General features: G+C 39.2%; 1 protein-coding gene across 8 annotated transcripts in view; it reads right to left on the minus strand.

The window, feature by feature from the left end:
* MCTP2 (multiple C2 and transmembrane domain containing 2) overlaps positions 1 to 27,674 on the minus strand; it is a 241,489-nt gene that overhangs the window by 116,203 nt on the left and 97,612 nt on the right. For 5 of the 8 annotated variants that reach the window (XM_072737201.1, XM_072737203.1, XM_072737202.1 and 2 more), the window contains exons 9-12: positions 17,287 to 17,451; positions 14,970 to 15,100; positions 3,508 to 3,694; positions 1,113 to 1,206 (exon numbers count right to left, since the gene is read on the minus strand). In XM_072737201.1, the coding sequence (XP_072593302.1) occupies positions 1,113 to 1,206; positions 3,508 to 3,694; positions 14,970 to 15,100; positions 17,287 to 17,451 (577 nt within the window). Of the gene's footprint in view, positions 1 to 1,112; positions 1,207 to 3,507; positions 3,695 to 14,969; positions 15,101 to 17,286; positions 18,514 to 27,674 lie in introns of those variants that run through there. The other 3 variants (XM_072737205.1, XM_072737204.1, XM_072737206.1) reach the window with 2 other exon arrangements.

Below are 27,674 nucleotides of genomic sequence, written 5' to 3' on the forward strand. Positions count from 1 at the left end.
ACAATTTTTGGATCTTCTCCCTGGGCATTTCCTTAAGATCAACATCTTATTTTTTACAGTTTATACAGTAGTGATTTCTATTGGTTCATTTTTTGATGGAAGGTGATTAGAACTTTCTTTTAAAAAAAAATAAGTTTATTTTCCATCCCTTTTTTCATCTTTTTTTTTTTTTCCTTAGAAAGTGCTTAAAATTAAAATTCTCTTTTCTAAACTCTGATCTTCCTCTCAGGCTCCAAAGTTCGAAGGCTATTGTCACATAGTGTAACTTGCTGCCTAGAAGAGGGCAGACCACATTCTAAAAACAGGAGATGAAGTAAGTCTTGCAGTACCTTGGCCATGCATAAAACCTCTCCACTCTTCTTTGTATAAACTGTATTCTTTGTATTTATATCAATTTGCTTGGTAAATAGCATCTGTCACATCAGTGTCTCTCCATTTTTAGTAGAATGAGTTAATTTGGCAATAAGAAAAGAGTCACCCTCTGATCAGACAGTGGGATGTCTGGATTACTCTCCTCACAGTCAAGCATAACTCAGCACAAAGCATGTCTGCTTTTGCCTCTGTCTACAAGGTCAAGTTAGTGAGTTAACAATAGAAATTTTGTATAAGACCATGTCAACTGCAAAGTGGTCCCACGGACAAGACTTTGGTTATTGTTTCAGAGAAGTGCCAGCCAGATGGGCTTTCATGCTTAAATTTACAAACCACCACTTCCTCTTACACTGTGAAGAATGGAAAGCTCTAGGCAAAGAACAAGGAGTGACGGCAGGAGGTCGAACCTGTCTTTTGAGGTAGTACAGTAAAATTTTCTCAGAAAATTAATTTAACAAGTAAAGAAGTCGTGGCACTAATCATCACAAATATATTTGAAAGCCAATGGGACTAGTACATTATCTAATCAGAGTAAAATTATTTGAAAAAATAATCTGGTGAAAAACGTTCGTAAGTGAAAAAAACTGCTTGACTACATCATTTTTCCCCTTCTATTACTCTCTTTGGAAGAGCATGATTGCTTGTGTATGCTTCCACTTATTAAAATATTTTGCTTTGCCATCAGATCATTTCAAAACAGGAAATAAATAAAAACGAAACTGAATGAAAGATGTTTATACCTGAGAAATCTGCTGCTAAGAGATCTACTGCCTTTAAAACCTTCACTTGTAAAATGCCGACGTCCTTCATATCTCTCAGGGAATTCTGTAAGCACTGAAGGGGAGAAAAGTAGATCATACATGAAAATAGCTTTCTAATATACTATTTACTGCCATAAAGTCCTACAAGAAGTACAGTCCGGATTTACCATCACTTTTTTGGTGCAAAGCTCAGGAAAGTTCCAAAATGCATTCTATCAGTCAATGGGACAGTTAGGCTTTTGCAGAAATCAGATTAAAGTGACTGAGAATGAACTAGTTTCAAAATAAACCAATCACAAAGCACACACAATCTACATTTAACACTGCCTCCTGGTGATAGCATAGATATCCCATGGGGAAAATGTGTGTGGAGCTACATTCATTCTCTTTTTCCCCTTCTTTCTCTTCAATGAAACTTTTAAGTCACTCAAAAAGGCAACATTTTTTTGACCTCATTAGTACAAATTTTATGGATACCAGAGGACTCAATCTGGACCTTTCACAGATACTTACTACCACTGGAAAAAGAGTGAGGATGGAAATACGATGCATTTTCTGGTCCACGTTTTAGTCAGCTCATTAAATTAGAGTCTGAGCATCTAGTATCACCCTGTATTCACATTTATTTTATTTTTTAGTTTGCATGAGCCAACGCTTAAATGTATCTACTGATAATTCTTAAAAATGCAGAATAATTCCCTGTGCATATACATTGAATCCTTCAGAAATGGTGCATGAGACAAGCAGATAAACTATCTCTGCATGCCTCCAGAACACATCTGCTGAAAAGATTCTGCTTTCAAACTTTAGGATATAGTATTTCCGCTATCATTGGATAACTAAAAACCTGTGATAGGCAAGCTTTGGGGATTTATGGGAAGACAGTAAAATCCCTGTTCTTTAGGCATTTCAGGATAAAATAACAATAACTGAATAATAGTTCATGTTTAACTTCATATGCACCATTTCTAGGCACTTCTGAAAGTTGTTTTTGCTGTGTATTTTCAACCTAACAAAAAAGAAAGAAAAAACTAGTTTAAGCTAATCAGGAAATATTTGAAATAAAATACTTTTATAGTTTAAATGTGGAAATGCCTTCAAGATGATCTATTCTTACAAGCTAAAAAACAAGAGGTCTGGAACTTGTGTTTTATGACAGGGCATTCTTTCCTTCTAACATGTTGGCCAGCTCTTTCGCTGAAAAAACAAAACAAAACACTTGATATTTCTATTCTGATTAGCCTTTTCAAATCTATTTTCCCGGAGTACTCCTCACATCCTGAGGCATTATTCAAAGCAGTCATTATGATCTTATCTAAAATCACCTTATAAATATATGATACCCCTCATAAATTTGGCAAATTTTGCAATTTACCTACGGGAAAGTTTGGGGAGAAATCTTAATATTTACCATCAAATTTTTATTTGCTTAACTGCAGTCATCAGAGAGAATATTAATAAGTGGATTTTGTAGAAACACTTTTAAAGCATACCAACTGGGCATGCATAGTCTGTGTTGACAATGTGTAGCTAAGTTTTTAACTCCTGAAGATAAAGAATTATTCAATTAATCAATACACCTCAAAGTGAAGGATTATGGAGGCACTAAAGTTTATGCTGAGAATAATATTCCCATTAAATAGGGATTCATTTTTGCTTCGTTTTCATACCGCTTTTCTAAAACATGCTTTTCATGTGTGGCCGTAAAATAAACATATTGATTTAAAAGAAGGTAGGATGAAAGCAGAATGCAAATAAAGGCACCTAGAAAGCCAGAGTACAAAAAATAAATCAAGAGCACGAAGACATTTGATTTAAAAATGTTGAGTGGAAAAAAAAAAATGTTGAGTGGACTTTTAAGCTCCTTGCAACTACTTAGGCAAGAATCAGAAACTGCTATTATTATCCAGAGTGGTACAGAATGGCTTTCTGTGCCTGTCCAGGGCTTTGAGCTGTTTTCCAAGACATAAGCACTCTCTCACTTGATCTTGAGAGGTTCTGGAAAGGTAGCTTTAACACTGCAAACATTATGGCTAATTAAAAAAAAAAAGCTTTTGTGAACTTATGTTAAAATTCATATACACACACACAGACATGCTAAACAAGTTTGCCTCATGGATTTCAATGTTCTGCAATGACTTTCTAAAAACTAAAAATTCAAAATACTGTTCTGGGCTTTGAAAATCGCAAACTCTAATCTACTTTCACCTTCTCGCTAGTGCATTAACCTCTAGATCTGATGTCTTGTTTTATGAGACATGCCATTAAACTCTGGACAAAGATCTCTTTTCATGCAGCTTTTAAATTCAGAGACCTTGTTTCAAATCAAAAGTGGAGGTGGTGGGGGGTGGTGTAACAAGGCAAAAGCACTCACATATCGCTGGGCAATCTGCTTTCTTTCGCTGGGGTCTGCCAAGGGGCACACACAGAGATCAGAGATAGAGACTCCAGTACAGGGAGTAAGTGTGATCAACATCAGGAGAGCCCCCAGGCAGCTCTCTAGAGGCAGTTCCAAGCAGTTGGCTTGCCTGAGCGGCAGGGCCCCGATATCCACTTTACACCTGGAAAAGTTGGAGGAATCAAAGAAAAAGGATTAACTCATGGCCACTTCTGAACCTCCAAAGCACCTGGTTTGTTTTTCCTCATCCCCCAAACCTCACTCCGGCTCATCATGGGTTACTTGCACAGTGATGCGGGGCTCCCTCTGGCTCTTAATTTTCACTGCCAGCCTAACACACTCCAAGATTAAGGAGAGGAGGAGGTAAAGAAACCAAAGAGAAGGCAGCACAGAGGGGACCCTGAGTGCAAAGAGAAGAGTCAGATATTTGCCCCATGAGGTCTGTAAAAAGACCATGAGCTCAAGAATTAGGGAGAAAAAAGTTCAAAATTCAACCTCTAAAAAAAAAAAAAAAAAAAAAAATTCAACCTCTATGGATGAGGGATCTCTATGGATTCTCTGTATTGCGTCTTTTGCCAGTAAAGAGAATAAAGGATCATGATTCAAAAAGAGGAGAAAAGATAAGAGAAATTCAGGTGGCAAAGGGTTCATTGGAGAAACTATTTTCTTCCAGATTAATGCCAACTGGTAGGTTTTTATTTAAAGCAACGTGTTAAGGTGTTTTCCTAATAGGCGCAGTTCCACAGGGTTTCCCCAGGTGGATTGCTTTTGGACAAATGAAGCATGAAGTGCTGTTGATTGATCCCATTTCAGCAACACTGCCAGGAAAAGGCTTCACCCATCTGCTATAAATTGCATGTTTTCCGTCTCTTAACAGCCAATGTTCTGGCGTTGTTGAAAACCTCAAACACATTTATATATGGAAACAAACACCAAAAAGGAGGGCTGAGGTGCTAAGCCATTTATTTGCTTTAACACTGAAAACTCTGGGTTTGCCTGGACCACACCTGCTTTGTTTATACATAGGTGGATGGAAAAGGTAGGGTCAAGTCAAGGGAGGGAGGGCAGGCAGTGGTGGTTCCTAGCTGCAATATGTGTGTAGATGTGCCTATGTGTGTAATTCCCATTTTCCCTCCATAGCTATTGAATGAGATGAATATTCAAGACTTTATAAAGAAGCGCTGCCTCTCACAATATGGGACAAGGATGGATTCTTACCCTAAATCTTTTTTTTAATAAATTTATTTTTTATTGGTGTTCAATTTGCCAACATACAGAATAACACCCAGTGCTCATCCCGTCAAGGTGCCCCCCTCAGTGCCCATCACCAATTCACCCCCACCCCCCGCCCTCCTCCCCTTCCACCACCCCTAGTTCGTTTCCCAGAGTTAGGAGTCTTCATGTTCTGTCTCCCTTTCTGATATTACCCTAAATCTTCAATGGACTTTGTATGCTTGCAGATAATTAAAAGTAGGTAACCTTATCCAACATTTATAAAGCAATGACAATTAGATATGAGTTCCAGTTTAATAAAATTGAAACCTTGCAATCCCTTCCCAATTAAAGAGAAAAATACCCGTAATATTAAAAGTCTATACCAGTTTTTACTACCAAATTAAAAAATACATATTTTAATACTTTATATGTGCCTATAAAATTAAATACTTGTGGGTATTTATTTCCTAATTACCAAAAGTGATTTCAGTTATAAGAAGAGGTGGCAATTAGAGCTTTTGCATGTAATAAATTCATCAAGTATTTCTACCAGAGACATGTCACAAAAAAAGCTATATCTTTTTAAATAATCCTCTCTGCTTTGAATAAAAAAAAAAAATTTGTGTAACAATAAAGAAGCTTTTAAAGTTTTCTACCATGGAAATAGGAGTTCCTGAATATTTTTATTTCATAAGCAAGTATGGAAGTGAGGAATTTTGGTTGGAAAGAAAGAAATGTCAAGTCCTTTAAACCATTTCTACAAAAATTAGTACCCACAAATTTTTAACAAATATAGTTTAGGAATACATTGTTAAGCATTATTTTACATTGTTATGTGTACTTTCATTGAACAAAGCTCTTTCTTGTGGAAAGATAAATGATCCAAATTTGTAAGAATTTTTTTTTCTGGTGGTCACTTTCATTAGTCCAAATTAGCAATAACCTATTTATGGCACAATCATCTTCTGTCATTTGTAATGACAATTTATTTTCATCCTTTGAGTTTTACCTTGCTGTTGTAGCAGTGGTTTTGTTTTTTGAACAACCAGAAGTTACTTGAAGACAAGAAACAAATAATATTTGGGAGTTAAAAATGATTCATACAATAAGTTTTTATCAGGTAATTCAAAATGAACCTTACATTAACTCTAAAAAGTCATCTAAAAAGACTGTGAGCAATATCAGCATTTTTATAATAACTGTGTAAACTTTCTCAGTGCCTGTTTCAAGGCACAACTCATCAGAATCATGTACCAGGCAAAATGCAAAGTAAAAGCTGGGTTTCTTCTCAGAAATTACACAGTTCCACAAACTTTTTAGCCATTTCTCTCCCCTGTGAAACTTTTGCACCTATTCCATTTCTAAAGATTATTTGGATGTTGAAGAAAGAACACCTGCATGTAAACAGCCCTGCCTATTTTAGATAAAAGAGCCCCAAAGACAACAGATTGGGGATTTCTGCAGAAACTTAATGGATTCTACATGCTCAGCTAACTAATGAGTGGATTCAGCCAAATACTTTCACTTCCACAGTGACTTGAAACAACAAATTAAACTGATATATCACCATCATGTCAATCATAAATGTTGATCCTTTGGCACATGGGTTATGACCCAGCCTCTGAGGGTCCCTGCCCCAGCAGGCGAATTGATACCTTAAGAATTAGGGATTTTTTTTACAGCTACCCTCCCTACAGGGTGAACAACTAGCTCCCTTCTAATGATGTTTTTTTGTTTGTTTGTTTTTTGTTTTTTTTAGTAGGCTCCACACCAAACGTGGGGCTTGAACTTACAACCCTGAGATTAATGGTCACATGCTTTACCAAAAAAGCCAGCTTGGCGCCCCCTCTAAAGATGACTTTCTATAAACTTTTTACAACTGAGTTACCTTCTGCCTCTCTTCTACCCACCTGGCTTCCGCATTTACTTCCACATTCTGGAAGAAGGAATGAATTCCACACAAAAACCTCTCCTCTAGGCTCCCAATTTACTCTATTCCAATCTCAGTCCGCAGAGTTCCAGCTCATCCTCATGTCTGAAGGAGAACCAGAAGCTCTGGAGGTTATCCAGAGGCTGGACGAATTATAGTAACTCCAAGCTAGGAAGAGGTACTGCATTATCAGCAAAAGCAGAAGAAAGAAGTTTTAAAGAGGATTTGTCTCATGCAAACTGGTGCAGCTACTGTGAAAAACAGTGTGGAGGTTCCTCAAAACATTAAAAATAGAACTGCCTTATGATCCAGCAACTGCACTTCTAGGTATTTATCTAGAGAATACAAGAACACCAATTCAAAGGGATACATGCACTCCTATGTTTATAGCAGCATTATTTTCGATAGCCAAGATATGGAAGCAGTCCAAGTGTCCATTGACTGATGAATGGAAAAAGATGATGTGGTTATCTATTTGCAATGGAATATTACTCAGCCATAAAGGATGAAATCTTGCCATTTACCACGACATTGATGGAGCTACACATTACAATGCTAAGTGAAAGAAGTCAGTCAGAGAAAGACAAATACCATATGATTTCATTCATATGTGGAATTTAAGAAACAAAGCAAACAAGCAAAGGGAAGAAAAAGAGAGAGACAATTCAAGAAACATACTCTTAACTGTAGAGAACAAGCTGATGGTTACCAGAAGGGAGGTGAGTGGGGAGATGCGGGAAATAGGTGATGGGGATTAGGAAGGGCACTTGTGATGAGCACTGGGTGATGTATGGAAATTTTGAATTACTATATTGTACACCTATCACTAACACTGTGTATTAACGAACTGGAATTAAAATAAAAACTGCAAAAAAATAAATAAAAAATATAAAGAATTTGTCTTTCAAAATTTCTGGTATCATCACCATAATACTCACCGAACCTCCTGCAAAAAGGTACGTATTGTGTGAACAAACCATCTTTTTTTTTAGATTCAAATAAAGATAAGTACTCTAAAGTCCATTAAGATATAATAGATAATATGAAAGACATTCATGAAAGACATTTTTAAGACAAAAGTTTTGAAAGGATAATTTAGGTTGTATCTTCGTTTGTTTTCTAAAGGGTATCAGATTCTTCCCCGAGAAAATACTAAACGATTTAGTTGGCCTCTTAATTCTCTTTTGGTGCTACTGAAGCACCACAGAATCTGTTGTTCTTTCTCAAGGCTTTATCTGTTTAGTTACCTATTATGGACACAGTGTAGGATGAGCCCCTGAAAACTAGGAAAGAGATTCAGCCCAGCTTCGTGGGCAAATTAAACCACCACCTACTCCTCCCTTCTTTCTCATTCCAATAAAAACTGTGGACTCACTGTCCAATTCTAGAATTTTACAAGTGATGTTACATATTTATTTCTCTTCCATTTCGAATCTTCTAAATTTCTTCCTAAACTCTACACAAATGGCAACTTTTAGAAGCATTTATGAAAGCTTAGCTTACTGGTGTATATGCAAATTTTCATTGAAAAATAAACTCAGTTTCCAGGTATATGATCTAAATGGCTCTCATAATGAATTTTTCAATTATCACATCAATTAATAAATAAATAATAAGCACTTAAACTACTTTTTCTATGAAAGGCCATAACATAAATATTTATAGTTGATGGAGCATATGCTCTTTGTTGAAACTACTCAAGCCCGCTTGTAATATGAAAGCAATACTAGACAATGTAAACACATGAACAAGGCTGCTATCCAATAAAACTTTATTCAAAAACAGGCAGCCATCTGGATTTGGCCCATGGACTCCAGTTTGCTGACCCCTGATCTAGAGGAATGTTAATAATTTGGCCCTGGTGAATTACATCAATGTCAGGATCTTAAAAATTTACAAGGTTGGATGCTGATAATACAAACACACTGACAAAAGCATCAGGGAAATTGACCTAAAAATAATTTTGAAAGCATAACGTGTATTTTTTTATTTTATTTTTTTTTAAGATTTTATTTATTCATGATAGTCACACAGAGAGACAGAGAGGCAGAGACACAGGCAGAGGGAGAAGCAGGCTCCATGCAGGGAGCCTGACGTGGGAGTCGATCCCGGGTCTCCAGGATCAGGCCCCGGGCCAAAGGCAGGTGCCAAACCGCTGCGCCACCCAGGGATCCCGAAAGCATAACGTTTAAAAATTATTTTTTATTCATTTAAGAAAGCCCTACATCCCACGTTGGGGCTTGAACTCATGACCCCACAATCAAGAGTCACATGCTCTTCCAACTGAGCCAGCCAGGCATCCCTAAAGCCTCACTTTTAACTCACTGTAGCCCAAGAAAATCTGGCAACATAGCCAAGGATGCCCTGAATAAAAACGGACAACGCATGATACTATAAAACTGTTCTTCCTTTCTGTTGGGAACTATGTGGAAGGCACGCACTCAGAACCTCTATGTAATTAATGAGCCTTAGCAAATTAGGTTTGTTCCTGGGGCATTATCACACAAGGCAAGTGATGGTGTCTGGACATTCAGAAGGTATTCCATGCTGGCCCTTAGGTCACCAGGAAATTCTCACTCCAAAATCTTGGAATAAGAGCCCCACCACTGTAACCACCTTCATATTATGGAAACAAAATAGCAGAGTGTCTAGAGAGGAGCCACCATTGTTCCCTTGCAGGAGGATGGAATTGGGTGGCTTTGTGGCCTCATTTCTGTTCCCCTCTCTGGTCTCATCTCGTGACACCACCCATCCTTCTCCTTCCTTTCAAGCTTCTCATTCCTTTCAAGCCTTCTCTCTCCTCTCTTGACCTTTGTCCATGTTCCATCTTCCTGAAAGTTCTTCCTCCAATCTCCTTGTCAGACTAACCCACCCATCATTACAGACTCCAGATTAGACTTCTTCTCTTCCAGGAGGCTGCCTTCTGCCACCCCCAATCTCCTGCCTGCCTACTTGTAACAGCCCCAAACTTTTTAGTGTCTGAGGACAGCATCCATCACTGTCACTTCCCACTGAATCCCCAGTTATCTTTGCAGGCTATCTAGCACATGACGTGATCTGTATTTGCTAAATAGAGTGAAGGAACAAACAAACGAAGGCCTGTGGCATAAGGAAGTTCAAAGTCAAAAAATCCAAATGACAGAGGTAGTGTTTTTTCTGTTAACCAACTATATACTGTGCACTAATTCCTCCCCTACAGAAGAAAGGATGAGAATATATTTACTAGGTGCCTCCCAAATTGAAAAGTCTATGGTTCTCTTCACCTGAAGAAGACAAGGACTTAATTACTAGTTTTCTTCCTCTGCCACAGGCAAATAGTAAGACTATCCTCTCCAGCCTCCAGGCAATTAATATGCTGATTGAGCATTGTTTCTGACTTCCCTTCTTGTCTTTCTCCATTAATTGGGCAGCAATTTCATGTTTTAATTCAACACATAATTTTGCAGTATTAGTCACCCAAACCTGCTCAAATTTCACTTGCCATGATAGCTTTTAACCTCTTATTCATTACCATAATTCCCTGTTTTATATTACAGACTGGTCAGCTTTTAGCTTAAATGCAAGGGGCAGAAAAGAGTGCTGTAGTTTTAAAAGCTGTAAATCTCAGAGGCTAAGGAATGGGGTGAACACGAAGAAAATGGTGAATGTGTCAAGCCTGGCTGTAAAAGCAGATCGACGACATGTGGTGCAATTTGTCCAGAGAAATACTCCAGCCCCACTTCTCCACCACTTCAGAGTCACTATTAAACTGGGAAAATGTCAGAGTCACTTTCCAAGGCACTGTGTGGGGCTGAGGGTTGACTCTGAGGCAGTCAGGTTAAAATGGACTCAAACATTCTCATTTTTAACTTTGAAACTAAAGCCTAGAAATTCTATACCTGGGTGGCTCAGGGGTTGACCATCTGCCTTTGGCTCAGACCGTGTTCCTGGGATCAAGTCCCACATCAGGCTCCCTTTGCCTATGTCTCTGCCTCTCTGCGTCTCTCATGAATAAATAAATAAAATCTTTTTTTAAAAAATAAATTCTATAGCAGGTTAATCTCTATAATCAATTTGAAATGGAAAATATGCTGTAAAGAAAGCAATACAATTGTTTTGAAATGGCCCAGGTTTACAATGAGACAATCTATATTTACACTCTTGTCATTTTGTTTAAAAGTTGCAGCAGGTTCCACTTAACTTTATTTCTTACTCCCTCAAAATGTTCACTATCTCTGGACCATTGATGGACTTTAAAACCAGAGACTGGTTTTCTTGTTGTTTTTTTTTTGTTTTTGTTTTTGTTTTGTTTGTTTGTTTTTTTGTGTGTGTGTGTTTGTTTTTTAGTAATTTTTCTGTTTCATTTTGATTTGTTTTTGCTCACAAATAAACACTGGAGTTGGTAGGCACTGTGGACCACCAAATGTTGGATCTGTTTAAGCACCTTTATGTCACCTGCCTTGACCCTCTTGGGAGTGACTCAGTGGAAGATTGCAGGGGAACCAGGACACAAGTAGATTTCAGAAAGCTCCAGGTGACTCAGGAGAACCTGGAGGACCATGAGACAGGCACATGTCTGAACCGTCACCAAGCTAGCAACCCACCAGTGCCAATGCCACTGCTCAATCCTTCCTTCAACAAATCTTCCTTCAAAAAAATCTTCCTTCAACAAATCTTCCTTCAAAAAATCTTTTGCACCACATCCTAGAAGATTGAAAACTTCTGCTAAAAAAATTCAAAAAGTCTAGGGCTCCTAGGCAGCTCAATCAGTTCAGTGTCTGACTCTTGATTTCAGCTCAGATCATTATCTCAGGGTCATGGGATTGAGCCCTGGACTGGACTCCACACTCAGCACAGAGTCTGCTTGAGATTCTCTCTCTCTTTATGCCCCTTCCCCTACTTGCACTCACTTTCTCTCTATAATAAAATAAAAATATAACCTTTACAAAAAGTTTGTTTTGAAAAAATATATGTATACTGAATCTTACTAGCCATATTTCTTTCTCTTGAATTGTATAATTTTAGTTGCAAATGTATGGGGATCTATTGTTGCCACACAGAAAAATCTCAAAATTAATAGTAACAATAATATCTAACATTTGAGTGTTCAGAAAAGACCTAGGTATCAGATAAACACTGTTGCTGACCGTCATGAAGACCCTATAAGTTGGTCAGGACTTGCATGGACCCACTTGCATGGATAGAAAGCCCAATTTCACAAGCATATTCATTGCCCAAGGTCCCATAGCTAGCAAACTCTCTGGTTCAGCAAGCCCTGAATTTGCAACTCGAAGCTGGTGTTCCTTTTCTCATGTCAAACTGCCTGCAAACGGAAGCTTCACTGATGAGAATTTCCTCAGAGAGGCAATGTAGGGCTTTAAATTACTGGCATCAAGGTGTTAACCAAAAACAAAATATGAAACAGGTCTTAAGAGACAGTTATGACTCATTCACACTGTCAAAGAGTTGCCTCATGCAAAAAGGTATTTCCCAACCATGGGGAGATAAAATAACTGAGCCTTAAAATTACAACAAAGAAGATGAAATGAGAAGAAAATAAGTGAGAAATTTAAAGTAAGAAGGAAGAGTACATAATAAGCCTGTGATATGAATATGCCAGCAGCACCTCCTCTTTCACTCTGAGAAGCAGTATATATTTTTAGGGTAGGTTTCACCCCACCTGGAGGTTGACTGCAGGGTAATACTGTATAGCCAGCTCCCAAGAGATGCTTTTGTTATTTTTATACATTAGGAGAGGAAAAAGGAAAAGGATACCAACAAGATCCTTTAATATCCATGAAAAGGAAGGACATCATGACCTCCAGGACAGGTACATATGTAAGTTACAAACAGGAAATAGCTAAAATAAATGAATACTCCAATGACAAAGCGTGGAAGAAAAGGGACATCTTATTTTTTGTGGCTGTGTAGAAACTTAACACTCATCTGGAAAAGCATTTCCTATTATGTCAAGGAAACATGACAGCACAGTGATGTGTGAAATGAGAAGGGCATTATTCTTTGCACCTACTAAAACAATACATTGGCCATTCATCACTGGAAGCCCAAATCCCCATCACTCAGATAATGCTTTGGGACACAGAGTTCTCTGCACATTTGTGCATTTCCGCAACTTATTCTTGGCTCTGTGGGCTAGCACAAAGTTTCTAATCCTGCTGCCATGGGTGTGGTAGGGCACTGGTATGTCACAGTGGTGACAAGTGTCAGAGGTATGGGGAAATGTCTGAATTATCTCATTTACCCTGTGTAGGCACAAGAAGGAGAGATGAGACCAGGCTACAGTCATCAGATAGGCAGTATCTGCAGGATGACCAGGGGAAGACCTCCTGCAGGAGCCAGAGGGTGTGACATGGTCCAGTTGGCTACCCTACAGCACCAACCTGGCCCATGAGGTTGCCAATGAAGCAATGACTGCCATCTGTGGGATGAATACAGTGCTGGGGACAAGCGGGCTGCACAAAGCAATGCATCCAGGTTTATGTCATATACTAATGAGCTGAGGTCTCAACTGGTGACATGCTGTTCCCCTGGAAGGTGTCTGGATATGTATGATGGAATGTGGATGTGTTGTGTGTATATTTTTCACACACTAACTGGGAAAAGCAACGGGTATCAGGTGGATGAGATTTACTAAACATCCTGCAACATGCTAGACAGTCTGACGGAATACGGTGTCTCCATTGAGAAACACAGCAGGAATGTTCCATGGGTACCACTCCCCACTCATCCATCTCAGGAGAGCTGCTGATGAGAGATGGAGTGATGAGAGCAAGAAGAGCTAGCACTCTGTGTGCCAGACACTGTGCTCAGTATTTTACCCAGAAAAAAAGAGTGCACAAATACTGGGTTAGCTGGGTCTCACCCCATTTCTGCCTGTAAGTACCCCACAAATGGAAAAATATTAACTTCTCTGGGCCTCTGCATTTCCTTGTCAGTGAAATGAAGGGGTTCTATTAAATGAGTCATTTTCAATTTTTAGCTTTTGGCAATAAGAGTTTCCTTCAGTTAGAATCCCAATAGAGAATAGAGGTAAAATTTGAGATACTCTGGCCTCAGGACAGAAGTTTTAGCAGACCTCCAATTCTCCAAGGGTTGAGCCTCAGGCATCTCCCTGAACTCAGGGTTCCAGAGACCTTGGTATGAAAAAGATGAAGACAGCTGTTGAGAGCCCTTTAAATGCATATATCCTAGATTTAAGATTTGTGTACAAATTATATGTATATGGGATGAACAAAAGTAGCGATTTGATGGAAAGATACTGGGTCTTGGAAAGCATAGAATCCTAGCCCTGGCACTTGCTGCTCTGATGTTCATGGCCAAGTCATTTGTAAGCCTCTTGCACTCTATTCCCTACTCCACAAAATAGGAATAATGCTGCTAACTTGCAGGGCTATTTCAAAGATCAGAGATGAGCTTTCCACTACTGTCTCCATGGTACTTCCCATGGGCCAGCCACAGTGCAGGCACAATTTCATTTAATAGTACTGCACAATAAGGAAGCTATAATATTCATGGTATTGCTCGTTATTTATGGGTGAGTCCCTCAATTAAGGACATTGAAAATTTTCCCATCATCTTGAGACACCTAGCTTCATATTCTTACTAAATTATATGGTATTTTGCTAAGTAGCAAAACCAAGATTATAGGGAACACTGGAAATCTATACAGTTGATTACTGAACAATGCAGGGGTCAGTTGTTCTGAAGTCCTGGCACAGTCCAAAATCTGCATCTAACTTATCACTCCCCAAAACTCTACTACTGGATAGCCCCCTGTTGACCAGAAGCCTTGCTAATAATATCAACAGTTAACACATATTTTGTAGGTCATCTGTATTCTCACAATAAAATTAGCTAGGGAAAAGAATGCGTTACTTAAAAAAAATAATAACGAAGAGAAAATTCATTTAAAGTACTGTACTTCTCAGAAAAAAAAAAATCGCGTATAAGTGAACCAGTGCTATTTCCTAAATAGCTTGAGAGGGCTCAGTATCTTTTTTTTCCCCCTTTTTTAATTTAAATTCACTTTGCCAACATATATACACAGCAACTTTTTAAGGAGGATACCCAACACATACTATTTTCTTCTGTTTTAATCAATGGGAAATGACATTTATAGGTTAAAAGAAAAATTCTTCCCTAGATTAAGGTTCAGCTAACTTATGGCTCCCGGGGTGCGGGTGTGAGGTTTCACTCTATGCTCAAACAGATCAAGACATCCTCTCTGCCCAGCCACATGCAGAAATAAGCTCCACACACATTTCCCACTAGTTAGAAAGCAGAGCAGACTCACGTGCCCAGACGCTCCTCGTGCTTTCTGCTGTCCTTTCCCCACACTTCAATGTCCAAAATGCCCATCCTGTCAGAGAAGTAGTGAAAGTCAAACTGTTCCCGCCACTGCGGATTTGCACTCTTACACAGTGTCTAGAAAACATGCAGTTATAATATTTATTTTCTTAAAATGCCATTCATTGCTACAGCAGCTACATACATTCATTTCATTTCTAAACTGCGGGAGATGGTGATGGGATGCCTCTCCCTTAGAAAGTTAAACTTTCCGTTTTGGAACGAAAGGGGCTTGGAGGTTTCAAGGAATTGGCAAAACCGCCCTAACCCATTTAGCTCACCCACAGATTCAGTAATTTATTCAGCAAGTTAGAGAGTAACCCCACAAGAATTACCCCACAAGAAACCATAAATTATATATATATTATAGACAGATAAAACATATCTCAGTAGACATTTACAGTGGCTCTCTTACAAAAGATACTACTAATTGGCTAATCGAATGCAAGTAAGTAACATTTTTATTAGCACATCCATTCAGTGCTGGCTTGAGAAGTATATAAATTAGCAGTCAGAGGTGTTCATTAACATCTGTCCGATGCCTTGCACGAGAAACCCGTAACTTGTGCATTGCTGCCTGTTTTAAAACCTGAGTTTACTGAATCCAGTCACTTGAGCGAAAGAAAGCTAAGAAGCCCCACTGCTGCCACACTGAAAACGTAATCAGCCCCGTTTGAAAACTCTGCCAAGTGTTTCTATGTTCTCCCAGTGACTGCGAACCGCTTATGTGTTTGATCCATTAAAAATGCTTTTTTCGCTTTTGTTTCATTTACCTAGAGATTGAATTTGTAAATAAGAATGAGCAAGAATGCCAGGCACTGACAATCAGGCTCTAAAAAGACTGCATCAACTATTAAATCTGAGCGTCAAACTATTCCTGCAAGGGAAAATGGGGACAACTCAGACATCGGCTGTAGCCAGCATCATGTAGTATCATTTAAGCTCTTTCTCACACTGAGCTTAATATATCAGATCACAGAATTTAGAAACCATGGGGTGAAAAATATTCGACCACAAATTAAATGCGATATTCCCCAAGGGGGACTGTAGCAAATACTAGACTAATTCTGCACTTCACCTTAGTCCAAAGGGCTAAGTGTACTTAGCGATGAATAATTTTTCTATAAATCCTTAGCCTGACCCTGGCAGATGTGTTCACTCTGGGTACATTCGCTGTGAGGTAAAGCCTGAAACTACCTGATTAGAAGAATCGCCTGCCTAATTCTGCTGTAACTCGCCCAGAATTTTTCACATTTCTCCAGAATGATTCTCCAGTGTGAGCTTCAATTCTTTACTCGTGTGGTGGAGTAAGTGATGTTTAATGTTTGATTCCTGCACTGAAGAGCGTGCAGCAGAGACCACCTCTTGCTCTCTAAATTATTTTCCAACTGCATGTGTCTGCATGTGTTACGTCCTCTACACTACAAGCCCAAATTACAAATATCCTTGGGTCTATTTTCAAAATCTTCCACCAATGTTTGGTTTTTTTTTTTTTTTCTATGTGGCTTTTGGCAAGTGACTTAACTTTCAAGTACCCTAGTTCCCCCAATCCATAAAACCGAGAAAATATTCCTGTCTGACTGTTATGTAAAACAAATTCATTACCATGGTTTGGAGACTATGGTTTTTGAAATAAAAACCACACCAAATTACTAAGATTAAAAATTAAGTGGAATTTGTTTCAGGAGAGTAAGATGATTGAGTTTTAAAGGCAGCTAAAAAATGCCATTACTTTTATTCAAAACAAATCTCTAACACTTCAGTTTAAAAAAAAAAATCACAGCAAAAACAGCATTAAATGTCTATTTTTTGTGTTAATACTAACAAGTAAGAGAAAGCAAAGAGTATATGATTTTGAAAATATTTTTCGTTATCTCGAATGTTTTCACCCAAATATAATATATTACATGATTTTATTTTTGTAGGACTTTGAAAATATTTAGTTATCCCTTTACTGTAATCTATGAAACAATGTTTGCTTATTTTCAAAACGAAAATAAATCATGCATCCAAAATCTATTATTTAATAAGCCTTCTCTAGCTCCAGTTACTATATTAAAATAAATTATGCTAAGCAACCCAAAAGGTATATTAATTGACTGCAGCTATACAACTATTTTGTTGTCTGGAATGCTCCTAATAGTTACGAGGGCAAAAAATAAATTTCTCCTCTTTTTATGAAATTTAGAGTGGAAAACATTTTATTTTTTCAGTTCCTTTATTGTGAAAGATCTTGTTCTTCTTAAGGAATTGACAGAACTTACCTTACTTTTATACCTCTGATCTCCCAGTTTTAACTGGACAAACATCTCTGTCATGCTTCCTCCTGAGACATTCTTCCCTTCCAACAACGTTATACTTATAATCCCGTTCCAGAGTTGGTTCTTTTTCAAGGACTCTGAGAGCCGCAGGTTACGTATCAAAGAGGACTAAAACAAAGAATGAAGATGACATATAAACTTGCTGATAATTCTTGAGTGTGACTTTGGTGATCACAGGAATTCCAGCTTTCAATATGGGATTATGAATAGCACTCCCTGACTGGTGAAAGTGTTATTAGTCTTCATTGATTTTGCAAACCTGCAAGCACAGTTATATGATTTCCTCCACAAGCACTGGACTTGTAACAATATAGTGAAGGATGATTGGGAGAAACACTTGGATTTGGCACTGGCCTACTATACTCCCACCCAGATGTGCTCCTTGGTAGGAATTCCTCATCTGGGCCTTCAGTTATTTTAATAGTAGGAAGGGAAGAAAGGCATTCTGGGAAACCGAGAGAAGCATAAGGCATTGCTTTGCAGGGAAGCAAAATACCTCTGGGTATTTAGAAGTAATAGTTTTGAATTTATTCTTCACACTCAAATCTGTCCACACTTCCCTGTATTCCTTGGGCTACTACTAAAAAGCCCAACACCACTGTGAGAGTCACAACTCCACATACAGCCTGCAATCAGCTAGCCAGCCAAATAAGCTTTGCAGATCTGCAGGGAAGAGGACGATGTATAAAGCATTTAGCACTGTGCCTGGGATCCAGTAGAGATTCAGTAACTGTTAACTTATTTTCTTCCTTTTCTAAATTATTATACTCATGCACACTCACACACATCTTAAATAGAATATAGAAAAAAGCAAACATCCCCTATTATTAAATTATAAGGAGGACAAGCACATTTTATTTATTTTTAATTTCTATTATGTAAATTTTCAAACACACACAAAGGCAGAGAGAATGGTATATACATCTCCACATACTTATTCATCTGATTCAACATTTTGCCACTCTGATTTCATGTATCCCTTCACTATTTTTCTCCACCTGAAATATTTGAAAGCATATTTGTTTTTACATAAGCACCATGCCATGATCACACTCCACAAAAGTAACCATAATTCCCTTAATATCGTTAAATATCCAGCCCATATTCACATTTCCCTTAAGGTCTCAGCCATGTCTTTTTTATGGTTAGTGTGTTTGAATGAAGATCCCCACATGATCCACGTGCTGCATTTTGTTGGTGGAGTTCATTTATGTTCGCTGTTCAATACATGAAATGGTATGATCCTAGGCTGCTTTATTTGAAGGAGAAATAAATGGACTGGAGAATGTAAATGGCATCAAGCACCATAGTAAAGCAATGAATTTCTAACACTATATATTCATTCCTGTCATCTACTCAATATATCTTCGAGATCATTTCGACACCAATTCACTCGGACACCAGTTAGTTACAATCTATCACAACAAATGGTATGTCAGTATCATATTAATTATATACCAGCTTACCTCATCCAACACGTGTCACTCCACCACTTCTAATAAATGATGCAGCAATGCCACACCAAGTATTTAGTTGGTCATTTTATGACTTCCTTAAACAACACACATTTAAGGAAATCTACATTTTCAAACTTCACACCTGTGCTGCCTTTCTCTTAAAATGCAGGCACATGTGCACAGGAGTTTTGGAGGTGCCGAGACAGAGCAGGGAGGGTGCATGGGATTTAAAAAAAAATCCCTTTCCTCGGGACAACGTGGACAATTCTTCCTTAACTTCTGTTTCCAGTTTGGTTGTGGATAGAATATATTCAATAATGAAACTTAAGGAAATCAGTAAAGTTAAGCAATTTCATGTTAATAACACAGTCTATATATAGACACATATATAAACATGTATGCACATGTGTTTATAAATCTGTGTGAGCATATAGATCTGGATACACTGAATACATCTTATTAAGTACACCGGCTGAAAACTTCTATCTTTAAAAGGAAAATGAGATTTTGATTCATATATCCTGTTACAATTCTTTTTTTCTTTTAATTTCTTTCTTCTTAAAGTTTGACTTGCCAACCAACCAGCTAAAGCATGACCTGTCCCATGGCCATGCTTCAAAGTTCCGACAGATATATTCCTCCCTAAACACTGCAACTATTTCAAAATCCTTTTTATAAAGAAGGGAGTAATGTCCACATGGGATCAAAGGGCATCGTACAGTCTGGCAATTGCCTAAGAAAAATGGCAGCACTTCCATGAAATATGCCCTAAAATAATTTTGTGGCTTGGTATGTCCTAATTTCAAATTGGATGTTTATCTTGGAAAGGCTTCTATCTAACTTGTCCATAAAACAGCCCCACTTAGCTCTAGGAGCTCTGTGAAAATGGAATCCAAAGCTGGTTATTAAGGGGGCCGAGAGATAGGTTCCATATGGCGGAACAGCATGGGAGGGCAAGGCTAAAGCCTCCATCAGGCTCGGCTTGGCTGGAGCTCCTGATCTATCCACGGACACTCGTTGCATTACACCATAACATCTGGATTATTGCTTGTAATGTCCCTGGGAAATATCCACTTTCCATCAAAGCCTTTATCTATCTCAGTCGGACTTTGAACATTTTAGTATTTAACGCAGTCGTGTTTGATGTGACTGACTTGCTCTTTGCTGTCCAAGATTTTTTTTCCCCTTACTAAAGGCAGAGTAGGAAAAGTGAACTATTTATTGCAGAGTTCAGAGATAGACAAGCACAGAGGGCCTTTATTCTACTTCTTTTTGCCTCCATCTTTCTGCAAAAGCTGCTACAAGGTTATGTCCAAATAAAGTTTCGCCCATGAGCAACATATTCTGGGGTAGGGGAGTGATTTAAAGAAGTGTCTTAATTACTTTAACGTTTGTCTTCAGTCTTGGACAAGAGATGGGGCTTGAGAGCAGAGTCGGTGGGGGAGGGACAGGTACAGTTGGGGCCATCCTGTGTGTGCTCTGATATAGAGTTGGGCTCCCCAAATCCTTTGCACTCTTCAAACAATCCCTGTCTCCTCACAATAAATCTACTCCTCTGCACTCACTCTGTTAACTCCATAGCTCAGGTTTTCATGTCTGTGCCTGAGCCTATAAGTGAAATTTGTCATCTTAATGCAGCTTGGAATGTGAAAGGAGAGAAGGAAATGACCCATCAAAGGAAAAACCCACCCCACCTGAGCTGAAACAAACACCAGGAGATAGAGCAAAGTTTCTAGGTCCTGACCCTAATTTCTCAGCCGACATAAAGGATAAAATATAGTACACCAGGGTTTTGTTATTTTTCTCCTTCCTCCCAAAGGATCAGAACCTTTCACTATTCCTATGTTGTTTCATTCATAGGCGCTTTCTTCCTCAGCCCCCAATCCACCAAATCCACACCCTTTTTCTGAACAGAAATCGTTACTCCCATCCAAGGCACACACATTAGTTATTACCAGTGAATACAAGGTGTGATATTTAACTTAGAAACGTAAGTGACTTTTGAGGCACCTGGGTGGCTCAGTGGTTGAGCATCTGCCTTGGGCTCAGGGCATGATCCTGGATCAAGTCCTACATCAGGCTCCCCACAGGGAGTTTGCTTCTTCCTCTGCTTATGTCTCTGCCTCTCTCTGTGTATCTCTCATGAATAAATAAATAAACTCTTAAAAAAAAAAGCCAAGGATCCCTGGGTGGCTCAGCAGTTTGGCGCCTGCCTTTGGCCCAGGGCATGGTCCTGGAGTCCCAGGATTGAGTCCCGCGTTGGGCTCCCAGCGTGGAGCCTGCTTCTCCCTCTACTTGTATCTCTGTCTCTCTCTCTCTCTCTATATATATATATCATGAATAAATAAATAAAATCTTTAAAAACAAAAACAAAAACAAAACGTACTGACTTTCATGGGGCACTTGGGTGATTCAGTTGATTAAGCATCCAACTCTTGGCTCAGGTCATGGTCTGGTCTTTCAGGGTAGTGGGATCTAGTCCTGAGTTAGGCTCCATGCTCAGTGGGCAGTCTGTTTCCTTCTCCCTCTCTCTCTCTTCCCCTCATACGTTCTTTTATTTTTTTATTATTTTTTTATTTTTTATTTATTTATGATAGTCACAGAGAGAGAGAGAGAGAGAGAGAGAGAGAGGCAAAGGGAGAAGCAGGCTCCATGCACCGGGAGCCTGATGTGGGATTCGATCCCGGGTCTCCAGGATCGCGCCCTGGGCCAAAGACAGGCGCCAAACCACTGCGCCACCCAGGGATCCCCCCCCCCCATACGTTCTTGTTCTCTCTCTCTCTCTCTCTCTCTCTCTCTCAGATAAATAAATCCTTTAAAAAAAAACATACTGACTTTCAGGAAAATGGAAAGCTTCAGCTAACAATTTACTTCTGGGTCATGACAATCCCAGGGAGAATGCAGGCAGGGTAAAAAGGGAACAAAGGTGAAGATAAGTACTGTGGAACTTTCACTTCCAACAGTAGAGAATCTTCAAGTTTGTGATCTAGGAACAGACTTTCAAAACAGTGAACAGGCTATCATTCCTAGGACATATAAAATGGATTACAGCTTGGCCAGATGCTTTATTTGAGGATTCTAGCCAAGTGGCATGCTGGGAAGATGGTGATGTGGGCTCCAGTCTCTTGGCATGACTGCAAAAGAAAACCCAGAAATGACAGACATGTCAGTGAGGTGTCTCTTCTCTGTCATGGGCCAGGAAGAATGGCGGAGAGGTTAGGAGAGAAGAAAGATCTTGAAAGGAGTAGCATGCAGTCCAGAAGCTGAGGCCACAGCCTGTAGGCATCAAAAGCAACGTTACAGCTGGCTATGCCACACTCCAGAACAGACCATGCTGACCAATACCACAGGACGATTATCCACAGCACTCCCCTGGGTGGGACAAAATATCAAACAAATTTTAAAAACAGAAATGAAAAGGAGGGGCAGTGAGAAAATATTTTTGTAAGACTTTTCTAGGAAGACCTACCTACTAGGTGCCAAATTACTGTGTGGATCCTTTTTCTATGATCTCAGTTATGGGAGTATAAAAATATATATTCTGACACCACCAGTGCATCCTATTTTGACTCTAATTATTCAGTTTTCCTAAGTCATTGTGAGAAAGGAGGTGTCAATGGAAACAAATGCATGGAAAAAAATAACTCTGTAAGCTAAATGAACAATAATACGAGATTCAGCTCTGCTGGCATTGCTTAGAAAAACTACGGGAGAATATTCAGTCTACAAAAGGTTTCCCTGAAATATTCCTTCCAAGCTTTTTTAACATGTAAAACAACTGTTCATTGTCAACAGCTTTTATAGCATGACATGAGAAGATCCATACATTCATGCAACAGGCTCCCAGGGAAGCTCCTTCTTGGCAGCTTCTTATATCACCCGAAGAGGATCCTGTAGGCATAAATTCTCCTAGAACCACACAAAAATCTTTGCATAAGCATATAAAGAAAGCCTTTTAAATTTCCCACAAGTACATGGACATGGACCATGAGATTTAAATTTGTACATGAGAACTAGATTATAGTCCCAAGGATAATGAATAATCTGTAGGTTGTATAGACACATTAGCTATAAAAGTTTTACGGGAATCTTAACACTTTTTCATTGTGAAAAAAATGCCATTGCTCAATTTTTGAACTCACAAATAAAAATTAAATTAAGATTTTTAAAATTTTGATACAATCTATGAATACCTACTTCTCAGGGATTAGGACCAGGAAAATGCTGCTAATGCACTTTCTGTCGTTAAAAACTAAAGTGAAAAAAAAAAAAAAATGAAGGCCACATGATTCAATAGGATTTTCTTTTTCACCCTAACCCCTAAGAAGTTTGAAGTTAAATGTTGTCTATGCCTTTCCTTCAGGGAAAATACTTCAGGGACATGCCTTTCTAGGACTGTCCTACCTCCCTATTAGTGAAGCAAGCAAGGCACTCACTCTCAGGCTTCTGCAACAGGCAGGTCTGGCTCCTAAATCCCTTCCATTGTTTTGTGTTCCTGGCACAGCTCTTGCTTCACCCTATTCCTAGTCCTTCCTAAGATTTAGCAGCACTACTGGCCTATGAGGTCTATGCTTCTCACACTGCTAGCTTCGTCTGCTCCTCTTCCCATCCAACACCCCATATCAGACTCAAGTCTATGCCAATGGTTCTCAAACATGAACATGCTTTAGAATCTCGTGGAGAGCATGCTAAAAGATTGCTGGGCTCCATCCCCAGAGTTCTCATTCAAGAGGTCTGAAATGTTGGTGGGGGGAGGGTCATGAATTCACATTTCTAACAATTTCCAGGTGATGCTGATGCTGCTGGTTCAGGGACTCCACTTTGAAAACTCAGTTGGCTGAAGCCTGATAATAAATGCTTTGGAGCACCTGCCATGGACTACATTATTTTATATAATCATATCTCAATTCACTTCTTCCTCCCTCTCATTTGATAAGATTCACTGCAGTCTTTCTCTGTCCCCAGCACTCAGCCCACCTGCAAAGCTAGTACAAAGTCTAACCAGGCCCTCTGAATACCCCTACCTACCTCCCTACTCTCTTGTCTCCCGCTGACTCAGCAATCATATGATGGCCATGCCCGATTCATCTCTGAATCCTCAGGACAGTATTCCAGCCAACATAATATATGCTCAGTGATAGGCTTTGGGCCAAAGTAGACTCTTATGTCACCGCGAGGAGACATTCGGTGAAAAGTTTAGGAAGGCTGTAGCTCCACGGACACTCTGGTTTTTTGGTCTGGATCACACACAAGGTTGGAGAATGCCAACAGATTCATGGTCTTAACCTAGCAGGACTGAGGCCCCTGGAAATGAGGAAAGCCTTAGAAGTAATTCTGCCCAGGATAATGCTGATCTAGACTTCATAACAAGGCAGCAGAGGCATCAGGGTTCAGATATTTGGCCCTGGCCCATGCAGTGTGATGTCTAGGTAGATGATAGTAGACAGATGCAGACATACAAATAAATTAGGTTAAAGAGATACAGACAGATCTATAGACAAAGAAATTAGGCAGATGAGATTATATAAAGACATATAGATTTATAGGCTGCCTTCATAGATAGATAGAGATAGTTACATAGATTAATAGACTGCCTTCCATAAGTCCTAGATGTCAGATAGAAACAGAGGGACAGACCGAGCAAAAGGAATTAAAGAGAAGAAAAACCAGAGATGGTAGAACCTAAATTCATGCAGAACCCTCATCATGTGATGCATGATTCTTATAAAGAAAATGACAATTTTAGGGGCATCTGGGTGTCTCAGTGGTTGAGCATCTACCTTTGGCTCAGGTCATGGTCCGGGGCCCTAGGGTCGAGTCCTGCATTGGGGTCCCTACAGGGAGCCTGCTTCTCCCTCTGCCTGTGTCTCTGTCTCTATGTATCTCTCATGAATAAATAAAATCTTAAAAAAAAAAAAAGAAAAGAAAATGACAATTTTAATAGCATACAAAAAAGCCAAAAGCAAAGGCTTAGCTCCTATAGGTTGCATCAGAATCCAACAGGAAAAGCGAACCACTCCTGGTACTGAAACTAGAGGGAATATAATGCAGAGAACTGGTGTCCCAGGTATAGGATGACTGAGCGATCAAACAGACAGGGCCGAGAAAAGCTAAGGTAGGCCACAGGAGGAAGCCCTCGCTAGCACTCTCAGGCTGGAGCGGGGGAGGACAAACTTTCCCGGCCAAGATCCACAGAATAAGTCTTCGGGCTTCAGGCCATTAGGTCTCTGTGCCAACTACAATATAGTGGCAACTCTGCCCCTGCCAGTTAGAGACAATGCGTACAGGTAACGGCTGTGTTACAACAGTACCTGCACAGATGTAGGGCTGGATTTTTGCCCTGGAATTGAGGATCTGCAAGCCCCAGGCAAGCGAGGCAAAAAGAGTAAAGACTAGAGAATCAGACTCACCTAGTAGAAGCCGAAACCAAGGCAAGTATAAGGAGAAATGCAAAACACAGTCCATGTCTAGACAGCATGTAAAACAGTGGGAAAAGGAAGAGATACCCTGGAAATTCTCCTACACTATAGTATCCTACAATTCCTCTCATTGCATAAAGCCAATGGGAGACTACCTGACCGGGGAACCTAGAAGACATATTCTGTGGTTACCAGTCTCTGTAATAACAGAGAGGTACCAAGATATAAGAATATGAGGCTGGGGTACCTGGGTGGCTCAGTGAATGAGCATCTGCCTTTGGCTCAGGGCAGGATCCTGGGATCCTGCCTCTCTCTCTGTGTCTCTCATGAATGAATAAATAAAATCTTTAAAAAATATATAAAGCTGATAGAAACCCAAAAAATCGACATCACCATGAGTCAACTAATTTCATATATATATAAAAAGTGGTATAGGTCATATCTCTTACTTCAGATTGCTGGCATAGTCCTCATAAAACAGTGGTCGGTGGGGGGCATGTAAAATATAGAGATTTACAGCAGGGCAAATGCATGTAAAATAAAGGAAATCCTAGGGAAGGGGACTTGTGGTCAGCCACGGGACCTACACAGACTCAAATGCAAGCACAGGGGAAGGAGGTGGGTGAGTGTATGCCCACATATTCCTGGGTATGATCAGTGATTTCTCAATTCCATTTTTTTATCACTATGGATGTTTTTTTTTTTTTTCCCGCATTAAACTATCTGATACTAGAGAAGTCACTGCTATTAATTTTCTAAGTGTTACATGCATTAGAAAAAGAGTAAGGTTTGGAAACACACCTATTAGTAGAAAAGATTATGTAGAATAACTATCTAAAAAGAACTAGTTATCTGATTCAGGCCCTGTTAAGGCAAATTCTCAATTCTCAAGCTAAAATGCTCGTTGGAAGGTAAACAGAGGCTCCGGGTGAAACCAAAACCCACTTTTAGAGGCAATTTCTACATATTTACCACATTACGGTCAAGGTCAACTTAGTAAGAAAACACTTTAGAAGAGAGTCTGACATTCTGGGTCCCTTTGGATGGTGCAAAATTATAAACTCATGAGGTTTAAGAGGCAATTACCTAAATAAAGTTAAGCCATTAAAAGACTAAGATTGAGGTGAAAAAGTCAATGACATTTTATAGAGAATATATTACTTAGGACTAGTAAAATTTTAGATACTCATAGCATAGTAATCTTCTCTATGTCAAACTTCTGTTGCCTCGTTTTTAAATATAATATGGAAATCCTAAAAAAAGAGAAAAAAAGCGGCTTACAGTTTAAAAAAATACCAAGATAGGTTGATCAGGGCATTTTAACTACATCTACAGAGGGTTAATCACTGCGCCTACAGATTTTCCATGGGACTCATTTTCATAAGTCAAATTAGAATCTTCCTCCAAAAACCGCAAACTCTTAAGTAGCAAAAAGTCGACCCATCAGTTGAAATCCTTCATCAACCTACAAAGCACACCTCCCATGTAAGATCAGGAGTGGCCTTCCATGGGCTCTATTCCACTGAGGTTTTATTAAACACATGCCCCAGCTCTGGGCATTTATTAAGTCTCAGAGCCCAGTGCACTGAAGTCAAAATTCTAGAAACCACAACGAGAGAAGGAAAAAAAGAACACGGCAGCTCTGCGGTGAGACACCAGACCACAGGACAGATATAAATACTGCTCTCCAGGATCCTCTGTGCCTTTCGCATTTGTGATGTCTCTATCCAGGCCGTCAACATTTCTTGTCTCCCTCCTCATTCCTTCGCTCATCCTCCCATAACCTCTCTTGTCCTCCCTAGGCTCCAATATTCCCCAAGCTCACAATTTTTCTTTCTAGCCTTTATGTTCTTCCACAGGCTGGAGCTCCCTAACTAAAGATGGTTATTGATGTACAGTACCAGTGTTTTAGTGCACAGCAGAATCAATAAACGAGAAAATACTGCTTTGTCAGGCTTCTCCAAAGCATGCCGGGAAACTTTACTGCTTCAGATGGTTACAGAAGCTCTTAATATGGGAGAGCAAGAGAAGGGCTCCCTTCTGTGGCAAGAAATGATGTTCTCCTACCCTCTAGTGACTATAAAGGAATAAGACAAAAGTTAGGGGAATGTTTGAGACAGCTCCACATTATTATTTATTGTCTCTTAATTTTATTTCTAAAAACAAAACAAAACAAAACAAAAACAAAAACAAAAACAAAGAGAAACCAAGAAACCAGAGTCTTGCAAACCAAGTGACCTGGTGAACAAAACAACCTATTGGAGTTATTTTTAGAGTGTTTGAAATGCAAAGGATATACGTTTTAGTGGAAGGTGGGCTTTGATTCCTTCAGATTTTAAAAAGGAAGGTTTAGAAAGTTCACCTTTCTTCCCAAACGACTAGTGTTAGTCAGAGGACAATTCTCTCTCCCCCCCCCATTTCACACATGCACTTTTACAAACTCACAAAGCCTTTG

Source organism: Vulpes vulpes, chromosome 14, assembly GCF_048418805.1.
Source record: "Vulpes vulpes isolate BD-2025 chromosome 14, VulVul3, whole genome shotgun sequence".
NCBI lineage: Eukaryota > Metazoa > Chordata > Mammalia > Carnivora > Canidae > Vulpes > Vulpes vulpes.